The sequence below is a fragment of the Pseudoliparis swirei genome, chromosome 7 (assembly GCF_029220125.1).
Source record: "Pseudoliparis swirei isolate HS2019 ecotype Mariana Trench chromosome 7, NWPU_hadal_v1, whole genome shotgun sequence".
NCBI classification, from domain to species: Eukaryota; Metazoa; Chordata; class Actinopteri; order Perciformes; family Liparidae; genus Pseudoliparis; species Pseudoliparis swirei.
The window spans coordinates 14,999,241-15,017,117 of NC_079394.1; the positions used below are offsets into that span (position 1 = coordinate 14,999,241).

Here is a 17,877-nt window from a genome sequence, read left to right on the forward strand (position 1 = left end):
ATGTATGTATGTATGTATGCATGTATATATATATACATACATATATTTTTTCATATACAGGACTGTCTCAGAAAATTAGAATATTGTGATGAAGTTCTTTATTTTCTGTAATGCAATTAAAAAAACAAATGTCATGCATTCTGGATTCATTACAAATCAACTGAAATATTGCAAGCCTTTTATTCTGATTTATTGCTGATTATGGCTTACAGCTTAAGAAAACTCAAATATCCTATCTCTAAATATTAGAATATCATGAAAAAGTATACTAGTAGGGTATTAAACAAATCACTTGAATTGTCTAATTAACTCGAAACACCTGCAAGGGTTTCCTGAGCCTTGACAAACACTCAGCTGTTATAAATCTTTTTTTTTACTTGGTCTGAGGAAATATTAAAATTTTATGAGATAGGATTTTAGAGTTTTCTTAAGCTGTAAGCCATAATCAGCAATATTAAAAGAATAAAAGGCTTGCAATATTTCAGTTGATTTGTAATGAATCCAGAATGCATGACATTTTTGTTTTTTTAATTGCATTACAGAAAATAAAGAACTTTATCACAATATTCTAATTTTCTGAGACAGTCCTGTATATATGTGTGTGTGTATACATATATATATATATATACACACACACACACATATATATATTTTCATATGTGTATATACATATATGTATATAATATATATTTGTATATACATATGTGTATATATATATATATGTATGTATGTGTATATATATGTATACACAACACACACACTCACAACCACACATCAATACCACAAATATGATTTTAGTTTAAATGAATTAAGTTCACCGTCTAACTGGTCTTTTATTTTGAAAGGAATCCTCAGAGTTCATAATTTAAGGATGTTTTATGGTTTATATATCTTAAATTAACACTTTTTGGGGATTATTATGATTGTTTATAACTTTATTTACCCTATAAACTGATTATAATGCATCATGAATATGTTTATAAAGCATTATTGACACTTTATAAGGTTTACAGGTTTAATGCTGCTGTAATTAACCTCCTGAAAATATCTTCTTTCTCCTCCTCTTCTCCTTCTGTGGTTTTTGTAGATCGCCAGCCGAGTGTCGTGCGTAACGACTACCTGCTGTGTCCGGCGCCAAAGCTCCACGAAGTGGGACAGTAAGTTATGTTTTTATTAAATATATTATTATATATAAATATATTATCAAATATATTTATTAAATAATTTTATTAAATATATTTATTAAATATATAAGCACACACTCTCCCTCGCCCTCTTCCTGTCTCTCTCTTCTCTCTCCTTCTCCCTCTGTCTCTCTCTTCTCTCTCCCTCTCCTCTCTCCCTATCTCCCTCTCTCTCTCTTTCTTCTCCCTCTTTCTCCTCTCACACACACTCCCTCGCTCACTCCCTCTCTCACACACACTCTCACACACACTCTCACACACACACTCTCACACACACACACACTCACTTCCCCTCTCTTCATTTCTCACATGTAGATGAAGACGCGTCTGTTTCCTCTCGTTCTCTTTCACATTTTATTTATTTCTTTCCTTGCGTGCAAACAAACAAACAAACTCCTAAATCTATAGCTGAGCTGTATGTTAGCGTCGCCTCGGGAGACGAGGCGTTCGGTGTCAGCGTAAAGAAGAACGACGTTGTAAACATCGTCTAAAGAAATGAAGGAAACGAGCTGTACAAAGAAAACCCGAAAAAGATTTAAGTGAAAACCCGTGTGACGGCTTATTGGTTGTTATGGTCGTCTCTTATAATCCCAGAGCACATGGTCACCACGGCAACAACAGATTTTAATGTCCTCGCTGACTCCAATCCAATCAAACGTGGATGATTATTATGATGGAGTGCTGCCGGCTCCTGGAGGTCCATGAACTCACCTTGGATAATAACTCGCCACATGTTGTCCTGCTGAGGAGCGTCATGCTTTTATTTTGAAGGGATATGAAACTTGTAGAACACTTTAACTAGTGCGTGTGTGTGTGTGTGTATCAATGCACCTGTGTGTGTCGATGCACCTTTGTGTGTGGATGTGAGTGTGTGTTGATGTGTGTGTCGATGTGTGTGTGTGTGTGTGTCTGTCGATGGACCTTTATGTGTGTGTGACGGCAAAATAAACAAAGCCGTCGCTTAACGACCTCGTGGCTGCCGGCAGCGTTAGCCCGTTAGCCGAGGAGTCAACACATCTGCTGGAGGCTCTAGAGCAGTGGTCCCCAAACTACGGCCCGCGGGCCGGATTCGGCCCGCCTCCCCATTTGGACCGGCCCCCTGAACAATATCAGAGACGCGTTCCGATTTATTATTTTTTTCACCTGGCCCGCTGCCGTTGAGATTGCAGTGAGACGCGGAGAAAATGTGAAGTGGTGCTCTTCGCAATAGAACATCTTTGATGGGACGTGTCGCGTCTCGGCCAATCAGCGTTCAGATGTCCACAGCGTTTGGGAAGTTAGGTTAGCTTGAATGTTAGTCCGCTACATCTGCTGCTGTCACGCTGCACGGTGTATCGATCCTAACAAAGTACCCGTACGTTAAACACGATGTGATTTAGCATATTTTTAGTATCGATACTTCATGAAAAGAGCGATCAGAGCTCACGTGCTGCTCCGCTCCGTTAAATGCTGTCTGCACGCGCAGCGCTCACAGCGCACACAGGTGAGCACACTCTCACTAGCACCCCCAGCAGACAAGGGAAACGTTATGTGGCCCTTTCAGGAAAAAGTTTGGGGACCCCTGCTCTAGAGGACCTGGACAGATGTGGAGCGTTCCCTCTTCCACGCTCCACGTCTAAATAATTCAGATGAGCGGTGGCGGGCAGATGGACGAAGCGAAGACGCGGGGAAGTTCCTCCGCCGCTCCATGGGGGGGGGGGGGGGGGCACACGGCCACAAGGAGAAGCGTCTCTTTACGCCTCGCATTCCTTCTCCTCGGGTTTTGTTGCACGCCAGAGAGGCCTTCTCGTGTCTCCACCGCTCCGCCGACATGTTGTTGTTTATTTATTCGTTGCCGGGGGAACGTTGTTTCGGCTGCAGCTTCCCGTGTCCGGGAAAACCGTGGTGGCGTCCTCGGTTCGGGCCGAAGGCATCATCTGGGCTGACAGCTGCGGCATCGGGCCTGAGACTCTGGCATCTGCTGCTCCCCCCTCTGCATCTCCACATTACCAGACCCACAATGCCGTGCTGCAGAGGTTAAGTGGCGGCGCTCTTGCAGCAGCGTGTCCTCACCTGGTGTTCTCTACATATTTATTTATATATATTTATAGCGATGCTTTCATCAAGACATTCCAGGTAACAGGTGTTTGGTTGGTATCCAGGATGTTTAATGATGTCATGTGACGGGTCTTTGAGCACCTCGACAAGCGCTTCATGAATTCAATGCATTATCATTCTTATTATTAGTATTATTAGAATTATTATTAATATAAAAGGCCTGAAAGTCTATTTAATTATTTTGTGATCCATCCGAACACTTTTTGAAACGATAAATAATAAATAATCCCTTTATATCTTTGTATTAATGTTTGTATGTAAAGTATCAGTGCCGGTCTGAAGTTAATCATCACGTCACTCTGACAGAACCATAAAGGAAACCACGATCCGGTGAGAGACAACAAGGGACCAAGGGGAGAGGAGCCAGACAAGGAGTCAAAAAAGGAAGCGAGCTTCAGGAGCGCTTAGTTTAAACCTCTTTATATGTAATTAGCCCATCTGTTAGAGAGCACGCCGCTCTGCACAAATGGCGCTCTGGAACTCGTCCGGTATCCGTCAGAACCTCTGCCACTCGAGGCCGGGATGCAGAGGGAAGAGACAGAGAGTCAAAGGGACAGAGATACGGTTTGTCTTCCGGGTCGGTCGGCGGTTCGAGTCCTCGGCTCTGGTGAGATACGTTCTGTTTCCACAGCAACGAGGAGACGTCCTCCAAAAGATTATAAATGTTCAGTCACATTAAAAATATTTGAGAATCTGGAAACAGGGATTTTATTCTTGGGTCAACACTTCGTAACGACGTCTCCGGTGGACTCGTGTCCTCTCAGACCTCCTCCTGCTCCTCCGGACCTCCTGGAGATGAAGGAGCAGATGAACTGGACTCTGTGGCGGGGGGGGGGGCGTTAAAGATGTCCAGCCGTGTTAGAGGAGAAGGGGGCGGGTCCACGCCTCCACCTGATTAACAACCTGCCCGCCGGTATCGTGGGTGTCAGGTAATTTAGCCTCTACTACCCCCCCCCCCCCCCCCCCACCACCACCACACACACACACTCACACTCTCCCCAAAAAGGCGCAAATATGGAGCCTCCCCCCCCCCCCCCCAGAGTAATGGTCACATGGTCTGCTCATCTGTTCTGAACCGCGGGAGAGTCGGCGGCCCCCCAGTGGCCCCCTGGGCCTCGGGCCAAATCCAAAGCAAGGCAGAAGAGCTGTGGTTGTTTCGTGGCTCAGGGTTTTCAAATGATTTTTTTTACCATCCCAGCCTCCCCAAGGAACGCCACCCCACACACGCACACGCACGCACACACACCACACAGTCCTTCCCGTTAGATTCTCTCCGTTCCATATCCCAACTTGTCATTAAACTCGTGGTAATTGGATCGGGCGTAATGGACATATGGAAATTGCGGTGCCGTTCATCATTAGTGTTTTTTATTTATTTTTAATTGCCCCCACACACACACACCTTCTAAATAAGTCCTAGGAGTTGAGGAGCCTCGTTACTGCTGCTCAGGTCACCTCCTCCTGACGGCGTGTTAACGAGAGTTTGAACCCGTCGTTACAATGTATCTCTTTTATTGTTTAACAGGAAGTCCTGACAGGAAATGACTCTTATTGGGGAGAAAGAAAGAATAAAGATGTGTGTGAATGTTTAGTGTTCAGTTGATGGACTCTGACGACAGTTCCTGTTCCTCTGTGCAGGACGATGGACGTCCTCATCAGCCTGAACCACGGGAAGTCCTTCATCTCCAGCGCCTACACCATCAGCGCCTCCACCTGTGTGAGTCTGAGAGGAAACTTCACCTGTACTGTCTCTTTAAGAGCATCTCTATAATGTGACTCCAGACTGTTTTTTTTATTATTTCTTTAAAAACTTTTTTTAAAGAACTGAAAGAAAATAAATTGTCGATTAAAAAAGGTTTAAATATCTTCAATATCTTGAAAAATCACCTTTTAGTTTTTTAGTTACTCAAGAAAACACCGGTACAAATGGTACACATATATAAATGTATATCTATAAAATCGATTATTAAAATAGTTGGCAACGAATTTCATTATCGATTTGTTGTATCGCGCGATTATTACGGCACTCAATAAGTCGCGGAGTATAAAAGAAGTTGAGTTTAGAGCAGAGCGGCACAGCAGAAAAAACAGCGGAGAGGACAGACAGAACGCTGCGTTGTGAGAGCCAATCAGCGCTGAGCTGCTCCTCCGTTAGTGAATCTAATTGGCTGCTGCTGCTCACGTGGCGCTGGATGCGGAAGTCATTCACGTCGTCGGAGACATTCACGGAGCTGTGAGCGCCTACGGGTGATGTGATGAACCCAGACACCAGGGTGTTAGATGTTACGACGTGTCTGGCATTTCCACAAGAATTATAATGTAGAAAAAGTGGTTAATTATTCCGTGGCGGATGACGGAAAATATTTTCCCACGGGGCAAAGCAACGGAGATAAGCCACGCCACCTCAACGACGCGTATGACATGTTAAACCACAAATAGTCAGGCGAGTAAAGCGCTGTCAGTCTGTTTGTGACGGGTTCATCCACATGCTGACAAGTGGATCTCCAGGACCTTTCCATGACTTTAAACCAAATTTCCATGATTAAACATTTTGTGAAAACTCTGTGTGCATGAACAAGTGAGAAGATGTTGTATTTAAACTCACAATGAGTATTCCAAAGCATACCGTATATATACCGTGTAAATTAACATTTGAATATAACACATTTGCATTACTTTTCCAAACATTTTCTTTAAAAATATTTAAATTATTTTTCCAGGTCTGGAAATAGGCATTTAAAAATTCCATGACTTTTTCAGGTTTTCCATGACCGTACGAACCCTGAAATTACATTTTTTTAAATCCGATTAATCGATTAATCGAAAAAATAATCAACAGATTAATCGATTATCAAAATAATCGTTAGTTGCACCCCTAATATATATATATATTAGGGATGCAACTAATATATATATATATTAGGTCTGTGAAACGATTACAAATTTTAATCAAATTAATCACAGGTTTCTGTGGATTAATCATGATTAATCACATATTACCGATATTCTCGTTATATTTTTGTGAGAACATAAAGATTTATGACAAAAGACGGATATATACATTTATACATTCTTTTTTGTATTCATTAAAAAAAACCCAATGGTGCTGCAACTCAGCAGTTATTTAGCAGTTCTCTTCCATATGGAACATTAATATATCTTCATCCGCAACAGAATGTTTAAACAGAACATTTTTCTCTTTTTTGTCAACCATTAACTCCACCATGATACAATCTAAAGGCCTCGAGTCTTCCTCTAGCAGCTGCTGAGGCAAACTCACTGTGTGGGTTTTCTTCATGAACTGGGCCGTGATGAAAGGGACGGGGACATTCGGATTGAGCCGCTAGAGGTGACATTCTTGGACCGGCGCCAGACGGACGAAAGCGAAAGCATTTGTCAAGAATGTTTTCATTAATCAAGAACGAAAGTCGGAGGTTCGAAGACGATCAGATACCGTCGTAGTTCCGACCATAAACGATGCCAACTAGCGATCCGGTGGCGTTATTCTCATGACCCGCCGGGCAGCGTCCGGGGAACCAAAGTCTTTGGGTTCCGGGGGGAGTGACTTTTCTTTTGCTCCGTCCCGGCGCGCACACACAGCTCTGCGGCGCGCGAGACGGAGAGCCGAGAAGTGTTAACGCGACACGTAGAGACAGAAATGACATGCTGCTGTGTAGAGACGATCAATAACAGACGTTTAGTTTAATAAAAGAACAAAGACGTGCGGGCGGAAATTTCAGGGGGGCGGGCCAATTTTTTAAAATGTCATGCGATCTACCAATACTACGCCACGATCGACTGGCAGGTCGCGATCGACGTATTGAGCACCCCTGATCTAGAGGAAGTAAAAGTCATAACAAGGTTTGCGTAGGTGAACCTGCGGAAGGATCATTACCGATGAACAGACCGTCTGCATCAGAGCGGGACATAGTTCAGATTAAATAGGTATATTGGAAGCTCATTCTGCGCATGCGCTAAAAAAACAAACTAATTAATCCTGTAATTTAATCATAACGCGTTATTTTTCACAGCACTAATATATATATAAACCACTGGTTAAGTTGAATCTTTATTTTCCCTCCGTGTTGTTCCCTCCTCCCAGTCTGACGGTCTGGTGGTGTTGGTGGTCTTCCTGGTGCTGCTGCTCCTGCTGGCTCTGGCCCTGGCCTGGTGGTTCTGGCCTCTGTGCTGCACCCTGGTGAGCTGATGCCTTCACCATGATGTCATCTCAAAAGCTGTTTCTTAAAATGAGCTTGTAGTTCGAAGGGGGGGGAGCGTGTGACGTTCATGTTACATGTCATTTAGCAGACGCTTTTATCCAAAGCGACTTTTTACAATAAGCATTTTTCAAACTAGAACAACAAACAACAAACAACAGACAGGTAACATTTCCCTCAACATAGTCGAACTACAAAAAGTACCATAAGTAAGTATATCTAGTGCCACTGAAGTGCTAATCTGTGTTTTAATCCAGATATAGTCGGTCGGGTGTGTTTTCAGTCTCCCGGAAGGAAGATGTAGACTGCTGTGTTGTCCTGATGGGGAGGAGGAGCACCACAGAGGAGCCAGGAGAGACAGCAAAGTGTCTCTGGATTTGATTAGCTTCAGGAGGGAGGGGAGGCACAAGTCTGTTGCCGCGCGCGAGCGCCGTGTGCGTGTGTGGTGTGTACGGTCCCGGATGGGGCCGGGGGCGATCCGTCTGATCCGTCAGCACCAGCAGGCAGTTTTTGAAGATGCGCAAGCGAGCAGCCACCAGTGGGAGAGAGGAGAGGGAGAGGGTGGGGTGTGGTGGTGAGGGTGGTGGGAGCTGAAGACCAGTCGAGCTGCTGCATTGTGGATGGGCTGGGCAGGGATGGGGGAGAGGCAGCAGGAGGGAGAGGGAGGAGGTAGAGTGGCAGAAGGAGACCAGAGCCTGAATCTGTTGAGCTCTTGAGTAAGAAGCTTCTGAGTTCTCGTATGTGCCTCATGTTGTGTCAGCGTGACCGTCGTCCGCGGCGCGCGTCGTGTGCGTTGGAGAGTTGAGTCAGGAGTGGTGAGGGGGCAGTCCAGTGAGGTTGTAGGTCAGGGGGGTGAGGACAGGACTGTCGCTGGTGGGGGGGTGGGGGGGGGGGGCTGGAAGGAAGTGGAGTGGAATAGTAGCTCAGTGTGGTCAGGTGTGGTGAGCAGACATCCACTGAGAGAGACAGAGAGACAGGCAGATCAGTGAGAGCCAGGTGATTCGACGGCGGAAGCGACGAAGACGAGTTGGAGCAAGAGCATAGCTATGGTGTCATGGAGCGCATGGTGCGCTACAGAGAGAAGCGAGAGAGAGAGAAGAGAGAGAAGAGAGGAGAGGGAGGGCAGGAGAGAGGGAGAGGGAGAGGAGACTCGGAGAGGACAGAGATCAGACACCAAGTATCCAGAGAGGATCTAGGTGGGTGGAAGAGAGGAAGCTAAAGAAAGAAAGAGAGAGAAAAGAGAAGATCAGATCTGAGATCCCCAGAGAAGAGAGATCTGTCTGGAGGTTCAATGGATAAGGACAGAGGAGGGAAGAGGAGGGACAGAGGGAGAGGCTGAGAGGCTGGACAGGCTCAGAGGCTGCTGTGCAGAGCCGAGTCCAGAGCAGTGTGGTCAAGAGTGAGACTGTGAGGTGTGGAGGGAGAAGTTGGGAGGGGAGGTGGAGAGGGGAGGGGAGAGAGAAAAGAGAGAAGTTTGGAGAGGAAGAAGAGAGAGAGAAGAGGAAGAAGATGACTTCAGGACTAGAGGAGAGTTGGTTTCTTCAGACTTCAGGAGGAGTTTCAGCTTCAGGTTGAGAGGTTTAGGAGATAGGATGTAGAAGGGGAGCTGTTAAGGGGATGGGTGAGGAGGGGGAGAGGAGGGAGAGAGGGGGGAAGGAAGAGTCAGGTGGGCGGAGTCAGGGCGCAGGTGGAAAGAGGTGTGGAGAAGGAGGGGGTGGGGTGAAAAGAAGGAGAGAGGGGAAAAAGAGGAGAGGTGAGAGAGGGAGAAGGAAGAGGTTGAGGGGAGTAGAAGATGGTTTTGTTTGGAGGAGGTATAGTAGAAGAATCAAAATGTAAAAAGGAGTAGTCGACAAAGTGGCTCGGAAAAGGGGGAGGAGGAGAGGGGGGGGGAGGGGTTGGAAGGAGGAAAGGAGAGAGAATTTTTGGGAGGTTGCAGAGGGAGAAGGGAAGAGAAGGAGGAGAAGGAGGAGGAGGAAGAGAAGGAGAGAGAGCAGAGGGAGAGAAGAGATTTGATTGTCTTCATTCCGCTCGCTTGATTTGATTCTTCTCAGTCCGCTTTTTCGCCGTTCGGCCCTCTCGAACGAGATTTCCCGGACGGGAGCGGAGAAAGAGAGAAGAGAGATGGAGAAGATCGAGAAGAGAGAGAGAGAGGAGAGAGGACGACAGGAAGAGGAGAGAGGGAGAGGGAGAGTGGGAGAGCAGAGAAGACAGAGGAGGAGGAGAGAGAGATAGGAGAAGAGGAGGCAAGAGAGGGCAGGGAGGAGGTGAGATGGTTGGCGATACAGGCAGTGGGTTGTCCGCTTGGAAAGACCAGCGCTAACCATGTTTATGGCTCTTAAAGGAGAAGCGTGTAACGTTCACGTCCGCTGGGAAAGCCCAGCGCTAACCGGGTCTACTGCTCTTAAAGGGGAAGTGTCCAACATGTGTTCGACCTCCCGATTACCACGATCCATCAGCTGGCCAAGCAACAAACAGGAAGTGAGGAACCCACTTCCTGGACGTGGGTGTGACGAGTGAGAGACGAGGAAGGGGGCGGGGCCTACCGGGGGACTGAAGTGATGAATATTAATCACAGAGATTATTTATGATTTAATCACATCTGACGTTCCGGCATAAAATACTTAGTAAACACAGATATTTATATTTTGAGTAATCCAGTTTCATTTTCGTACTCCTCCTATTGTTGTTGTTGTTTTTCTTTGGCGATTGCAAACTCTTCTGTTCAACATGAATGAGGGAGGGGGCTAAATCCGGGATGTGAAAAAAAATTCAATATTTTTGCTTTTACTAAATCAGGCAAAATATATCAAGTTCAAATGCAAAAAAAAAGCGTAAAGATAAACCGATAAAACTGTAATAACGATAACGGAGTCGGAGATAATGATCGTTAACTGAACGACATCCTCAGTTTGCGTAGTTTGTTTTTACTTTTTTATTCTTAGCATCCCGCTAACGATGTGGCGGAAAATAATGCCTCTAGTGGACAGAGCGGGTAATGCCTTTTTAAAATCCTCCAGTACAAATAAATGAACAAAACGCATTAATATGGACTCGAGTTCAGAGGCTGGGTGGAGGTCACAAAGGTCATTCATTCATACATTCATTTATTCATTCATTCGTTCGTTCATATGTTCATTCATACATTTCTTTATTCATCCATTCATTCATACAAGCATTCATACATTCAACATACAATCATTCATCCATACTGTCATTCATACATCCATTCATTCATCCATTCATTTATTCATACATTCATTCATACAATCATTCATCCATACATTAATTCATACATTCATACATTGATCCATGTCACCGTTACCCAAATTAACACAAACCCCTCCGATGGAAGCTGTTCTTTCTTTCTTGGATCCATTGTTATTTCTCTCTCATCTTCCCCTTATACAGGGGGCTCACTCCCCCCCCCCCCTCCCTCACCCTCTCACCCCCCTCACTCCCTCACCCGCTAAAGCGTTCACCAAAGCCCACACAGCAGATTACCGTTCGGGGCTACAGATGGTGCTTCCTGGTCTGTTTTCCTTTCTCACATCTACTGGGATCTGATGAAGCACCCCCCCCCCCCCCCGCTAACTGATAGCCGTCACCTGGCTCTGTGGACCTGAAGGGAGCCCCCCCCCCCCCCCCCCTCCAGGGTGAGATGGAAGCATATTCTGGAGGACCAACAAAGGCATTAAAATGTAAACCCCCTGCAGCAGCACGTCTGGCCGCGGACGTGTTTGTCTTGGTGAGGAAGAGGAGGCCATGTGTGGCTGGTTAATATTTAAACCCCCAGTCTGCCATACACACACACTCACACTCTCACACTCACACACACACACACACACACACACGTGGCACAATGCCAACTGAGAGGTCACACAAGCTGTGGAAGTGGTAATTTCTTTGTTTATGATTTGTTTTTGGAAATTAGGCTCAGAGCGCCGTGGCCCCACCGTTCGGGAGAGTTTTTTTGGGGGGGGGGGTCGATAAATTGTGATGCATTCTTTCAATAATCTCTTGATTGCTTCGTTTTATTTTCATAATAAGTTGTGAGCGCCAATCTTCTTTTCTTGTCTGTTGTTGATTCACGAGATAAGAGACAATAGAATGACAATAGAATATAATAACCGTGATAAAGTGTCATAAAATAATGATTCATTATATAAGAGACACTTTTGATTGATCCCCAAAGAGACAATAGAATGACAACACAATAATATAACAATACAATAGAATAATAATAATACATCGTAATGACAATACAATATAATTGTCATTACAATAGAATGACAGTTATGAAGTGTAAAACAATAATGATAAATTAGATAAGAGAGACACTTTTGATTGGACCACCAAAGAGACAATAGAATGACAGTTATTAAGTGTTAAATAATTAAATAATAAGAAATTCGGACACCGATTGCAACAATAAAATGGCAATAAATAAAGTTTCTGAAATGGATAAAAAGTTGATTTCAAACAACAAAGAGTAAAAATATAAAGATTATAAGAAGTAAAGTAAATGTTTAATATGATTTTTAAAGATAAATGTGTCTAAATATGCTTCCTGACACTGAGCCGTCCAGATAATCCCCCCGAAAAACAGCTTGATGCCTCGCGGCCTGACGGTGGGAACGGATTATGGGAGAGGGACATATGGGGGGGGGGGCGCTCTGGTGTCAGGCGGCGTTGGTGTGTCCTGCGGTTCGGGTTCTTTTAATCACGCCGCTTTCCAACATCTGTCGTCCAGGTAACCGCGGAAAGAGAGCGAGCCACGGCGGGCTTACTCACAACCACAATATGTTGCGTAATCACTTAATGGAGAGAGATAATAAGGCGTGGCTGCGGCGCCGTTAATCAGCGTGTGTGTGTGTGTGTGTGTGTGAGCGAGCGAGCGATTAATTAACCCTAATTGATTTATTTCCCATCGTTCTAATGACGGCGGTGTGACGGCAAATGAAACAGCTGCTCGAGCTGAGCGACACAGCAGTCATCACGACGGCGTCTGTTTTTATTATATGATAAATATATATTTACAGGCCGGCTACTGTGAACTGTTAGAGGGAAACAACTTTATTTTATTATCATTTAATCTTTACTAAACGTGATAAACGTCCTCGGTACTCAAAAAGTATTTATGTAGTTTAAAACGTCACATTAATAGTTATTTAATGAAATAAACTTTATTAACGTAGCAGCTTGTTTTACCTCCAAGTAGCAAACGCATCAATAAATTGGTTATTAAAAAATGGGACACAAAGCGCTAAAACATTTTAAAAATATATATATTTAATAGAAGTGTAATATATTTAAAAGAAGGGTAATATATGCACACAAAAGCAATTTGGGAGTAAAAAAAAGAAATATTTTTTACGATAATGATTTCCTTGATAATATTTGATGATGAATTGATCATCTTGATAGTTTCATCTCATGGTGGACGACCAGCTCCTTGGCGGTGATGCATTTCTTTTATTTCTTTTCATTCCCCTCCTGTGTGTGTTTTCACTCGTCTCTACACACACACACTGGAGCTAATTAACTCCTTAGGACTTTATGATGGGGGGTGAATCGCTGAACCCCGTCCAATTAATTAAGGGCTAAGCGACCCCCCCCCCCTCGCCTTGTCAACAAGTTGGTTTTCAGCTTTCATTTATTTATATTTATTATTGGAGGAAGGAGCTGATGTTGGTTTACAAGCTGTAATCAGCAGTCAGCGGCGAGCTGCTCTGGGACGTTTCCGCTTGACTCACCTGTCACCAATCACCTCCGTTAGCCGCGTCTGGGCTCGCCTTGACAAGTGTGTGTGTGTGTGTGTGTGCGTGTGCGTGTCTCCTGACGGATATTGTGCTGACGCTCTTTTCGTTGTCCCCCCCCTCTTGTTTATCCAGGTCATCAAAGATCCGCCACCGCCTCCTCCACCTTCCCGTCCTCCTCCACCTGTGAGTATGTTGCTGTGGGTAGAACATACATTTAAAATAGTATTTTTTATTGATAATCTTATACGACAACATTATCATAAAAAAAACCCGTTGATTTAGTTCCTCCGAGCATTTTATTTATTTTCGAGTGAGGAGAGATTAGCCTAGTTTAGCCTAGTTTAGCTCTAAGCCTAACTCTCACTTTTACATTAAATAAACCGTATAAAGTTTTCATCTCTTTCTGAAAGAAAGGAATTTCAGCAGATTTGAAAAATAATAAAGTTGCATAAGCCATTTGTCCTTAAGATGAAGGATGTCCTTGTGTTATAAACATCTGACTCGTATCTTTAGTTTGTAAAAAGGAAATCCTTTGGAGGAAAAAAGCTCAGAATTTAGTTTTTCTTCCTCCCCTTCTGATGAAATGACATAAATGTCTTTCTGATATATCAACAAATGGGAATTTGAAGACCTTCCTTATAATTCACACATCACCGTTCACGTCTTTTTGTCCGTTCTCATCTTTTTGTCCGTTCACGTCTTTTTGTCCCTCTGAAGGAGGCGGAGCCGCTGTCCAAGATGAAGTGGCCGACCGTGGACGCCTCGTACTACGGAGGAAGGGGAGCAGGAGGGATCAAACGCATGGAGGTCAGAGCCCCAAACCTTCGTCTCTTTGTCTCCTACCGTTTGTTTGTTTGTTTGTTTGTTTTAACCGCTGTGGCCTCGTCTTCTTATATAAAAGTCGTGGCTCACTTATAATAAATTAATAATACTGTAAATCGGGAAAGAAACTCAGGTTGAATTTAATCGCTCTTTAGAGATTAGATTCGATCGTCATCACGTCCGTTACATGTGATGCGTTCAAGGGACGTTGGAAACTTGAGAAATACGACGATTAGAAAGAAAACATTTAGGCATCTTGTCACGTGACCGTCGGTCTCAGTGGAGTCACTCGCATCTTATTTTTATTTATTTATAAAAAAAAATGCGATTATATCGCTCTTTATTTGGTCGTCGTGACGCGTTCAAGGGACGTTAGAAACTTGAGAAAAAAACGACGATGGAAAAATAAATAAACATACAACTTTCAGGCGTCTTTAATCCGACAACCGCAAACTGAAATCCCACGAAGATCAAATCCCAGAGATCAGGAAGTGACCCCGTTGCCACGGGAACCGCATCGGGGAGAAACCCGCTGACGAGAGTGAGGAGTCCCTCCGTCGGCACGCCGTCCTCCTCGTCAGGACGCCGATGTCTCCGACGTGACAGGCGTCCTGATTGGATCAAGTCCTTAGCCGCGGATGACGGAATTGAGTGACACAACCCCTCCCCCTCACACCTCTTATCCCAAACCTTGGCAGCTACCTTTTGTTATGCGCCTCCTCCGAAGAGAATTCAGGTGCCTCCTCCTCCCCCCCCCCCCCCTCGCTGCTTTTACCGAGGAAGTTGGCGGCGTAGCCGGGGATTTCCCAGCATCCTCTTGGGAGCTTTTACTTTCTTTCCCCTCCCAGGTCTCTCGTCTTCCTCCGGCAGGTTGATTCCCGTCGACAGGCCCGTCTCCACTTCTGAAGCCTCCCCCCCCCCCCCCCCCCACACACACACACTTTGTAAGACGCCACCTCCGCCGCCAGTATTTCAAACGCCACGGTATCTTTTATTCATGGCGGCGGCCCCGTAGACGAGTCTGACGATCTGTTCCGTGTTGTCGGCTTAACCTACGAGCTCGGAAAAACGGCGTCGCTAATTAATCACCTCGATGTTTCGTGTCTCCTCCTTCTGCAACAGATGTGATGCATTCAATTAAAAACATTTTTTTTAAAGCCGGACAGCTTAACGACCACGCGGCGGTTCACACGCTCGCACAATGACACATTGTGTTAATTATGGGCTTATTAGTAGAAAAGCAAAAACAGGTTTCTCATGGATGATAGTCGGGTGGAAGCAGTTCGATCGCCTTCTTAAAGGGCCAGCGTGTCAAATTTAGACGAATCCGTTAGAATATGTTATTGACAGCTATGTTTAAAAAAAGACTAAGAATCTCTGTGTTTTCGTTGGCTTCGAATGAGCCCTGAGTGTTGCTATGGTAGCCCAGAAGGGACATTGTTAGGTTACCTGATGCCGATTATGGGTCCAGGTGCGCTGGGGTGAGAAGGGCTCGACCGAGGAGGGCGCCCGGCTGGAGAAGGCCAAGAATGCCGTCGTGTCCGTGCCGGAGGACGCGGAGGAGCCGATGGTCAGGCATCCCACGCCGAAGGCCGGCCCCACCGCCGCCGACCGGAACCAGAACAAGTGGTACACGCCCATCAAGGTGAGTGGCTCAGTTACTGTCATTTTGATTTATTATGTAAGTGGTCCGAGGTCAGAGGTCAACCTTCTCGCTCTTTACAGCTTTTGAAAGCCTCTGACAGCTCCCTGATGCCACATTTTCTTTTTTTTCATTTATAGTTTTTTTGGGGGGGGGGGGGGTTTTATTCTTCAAAACAAAAAAATATATATTTTTTCAATATTATTCAGTTTTTATTTATTAAAAGACAATAAGAAAGAAGGCAAAAGTTGCATTATTAATTAATGCACATTTTTTATTGATAGTTTTTTTGGGAGGGAGATTTTATTAATCAAAACTAATTTAAATAAAAAAGAATACAATTTCATTTAGTTTTTATTTATTAAAGAGAGAAAAAAGGCCCAAAGTTGCATTTCTTTTTAATTGTATTTTTTTTTTATTGTGATTTTTTTTTTTTTTACCAACAATCAAAAAAATAAAAGTTATTTACAAAGTTTTGTTTTAAATTCCACAATTTAACCCTTGTGTTGCCTTAGGGTCATTTTGACCCGAATCAATATTACACCCTCCCCCCGCCTTAGGATTAATTTGACCCCATTCAATGTTTAATGTCGGTGTTCTTTCGGTAGTCAACAAACAAACATAAAGTGCCTCACACTTAAACTTGGAAAACAATATTAATTCTAATAATTTTCTGGAAGTTTTAATTGCTGGCGTCAAATTGAACCCAAAGGGTAAAATATGTTAGTAAATATAAAGGTAACAGGAGGGTGAAACATTGAATCGGGTCAAAATGACCCAAAGGCGGGGGGAGGGTGTAATATTGATTCGGGTCAAAATGACCCTAAGGCAACACAAGGGTTAAGGCTTTGATTCGGCTGTTTTTTCGTCACAACCGCGATGTGTTCGAAGAGCGTCGTAAAGTTGTAAATCAGAAAGTTATGTTTTTAAACTTTTTAAATAATTTTAAAAATATATTTTAAAAGGATTTAAAAAGTTAGTTTGTGGTCCTTCAATCTTTTTATTATTTAGTCACAAAGGTTTAAAAATAACACTTTATTTACAGTTTTTATGTTTTGTAATTTCGCTTTTCAGGGTCGTCTTGACGCCGTGTGGGCACTGCTCGGGCGCCAGTACGACCGCGTTTCCATCATGAGACCCACGAACGCAGAAAAGGTACGTCTGTGTGTGTGTGTGTATCAGTGTGTGTATATGTGTGTGTGTGTTTTCAGTTGCAATCGATTAAAAAAAAAAAACACCCAACTTTTATTTCTCGAGCACAAACACATCGTTATCTCCTCGTGAGGAAAACCATGGAGCTCTAGCTCGGTGAATCAAGTGGAAGTACTGCAGAAGCTGCACAGGAAGTAATGACTCTCTCACACACACACACACACTCACACACACACTTCAGCTCCTTCTAGAATAACTCTGAAAAGCAGAAGATGCATCACGAGAAGTAAAACATCATCTCATCCACGGTTGAAGAAGACGTTCAGATATCTTTGGTAGTTTGGGTTGAAACGGGCTTGAAGCATTTTAATTGGTTAGTGGACATTGTGTTCATGGACTCAGGAGAACGTAGGACGTCCTCGTTTACCGTGAAACGGTTCCTCTTCTTGGGGAGTCGGGAACCTCAAACCCGAAAGAACGGACCTGACTATCGAGGGGGGAGAGAGTCTGAGGGAGGACAGGGGAGAGGAAGCGAGGGAGGAGAGAGGAGAGAGGAGAGTGGAGGGAGCAAGTAAGGGAGGGAGGGAGGGAGCGAAGGAGGAGAGTGGAGGGAGGAGAGGAGAGGAGAGTAGAGGTGAGGGAGGAGGAGAATGGAGAGTGGAGGGAGGAAGGGAGCGAGGGAGGAAGGGAGCGAGTAAGGAGGAGGAGGAGGAGGAGGAGGAGGAGTGGTGCGGAGCTTTGATGGTGACAGGAACCCTCCAGGGTCATGAATGTTTCAGCGAGGACTCGTACAGGTGTAGGAGAAGCAGGTTGTCTGCAGACATCTGTTCAGCACGGGGGACTTCCCCCTTCACCCCTCCCCTCCTTGCCAAGCACCCTCGCTCCCTCGCCCCCTTGTTCCCTTGTTCCCTTCCATCGGTGCTGCCGCCCGGAGCCAGACTCCAGCATATACAGAAGAGAGACGATTCTATTATTTGTTCTGGTCTCACATTTTAGCGCCCGAG

The 17,877-nt window shown here is 44.7% G+C and overlaps 1 protein-coding gene across 2 annotated transcripts in view; it reads left to right on the forward strand.

The window, feature by feature from the left end:
* Window positions 1-17,877, forward strand: part of antxr2a (ANTXR cell adhesion molecule 2a) — a 67,795-nt gene that overhangs the window by 16,994 nt on the left and 32,924 nt on the right. For both annotated transcript variants that reach the window (XM_056419405.1, XM_056419404.1), the window contains 7 exons: window positions 1,088-1,157; window positions 4,920-4,998; window positions 7,384-7,479; window positions 13,390-13,440; window positions 13,975-14,064; window positions 15,551-15,724; window positions 16,796-16,876. In XM_056419405.1, the coding sequence (XP_056275380.1) occupies window positions 1,088-1,157; window positions 4,920-4,998; window positions 7,384-7,479; window positions 13,390-13,440; window positions 13,975-14,064; window positions 15,551-15,724; window positions 16,796-16,876 (641 nt within the window). The remainder of the gene's footprint in view (window positions 1-1,087; window positions 1,158-4,919; window positions 4,999-7,383; window positions 7,480-13,389; window positions 13,441-13,974; window positions 14,065-15,550; window positions 15,725-16,795; window positions 16,877-17,877) is intronic.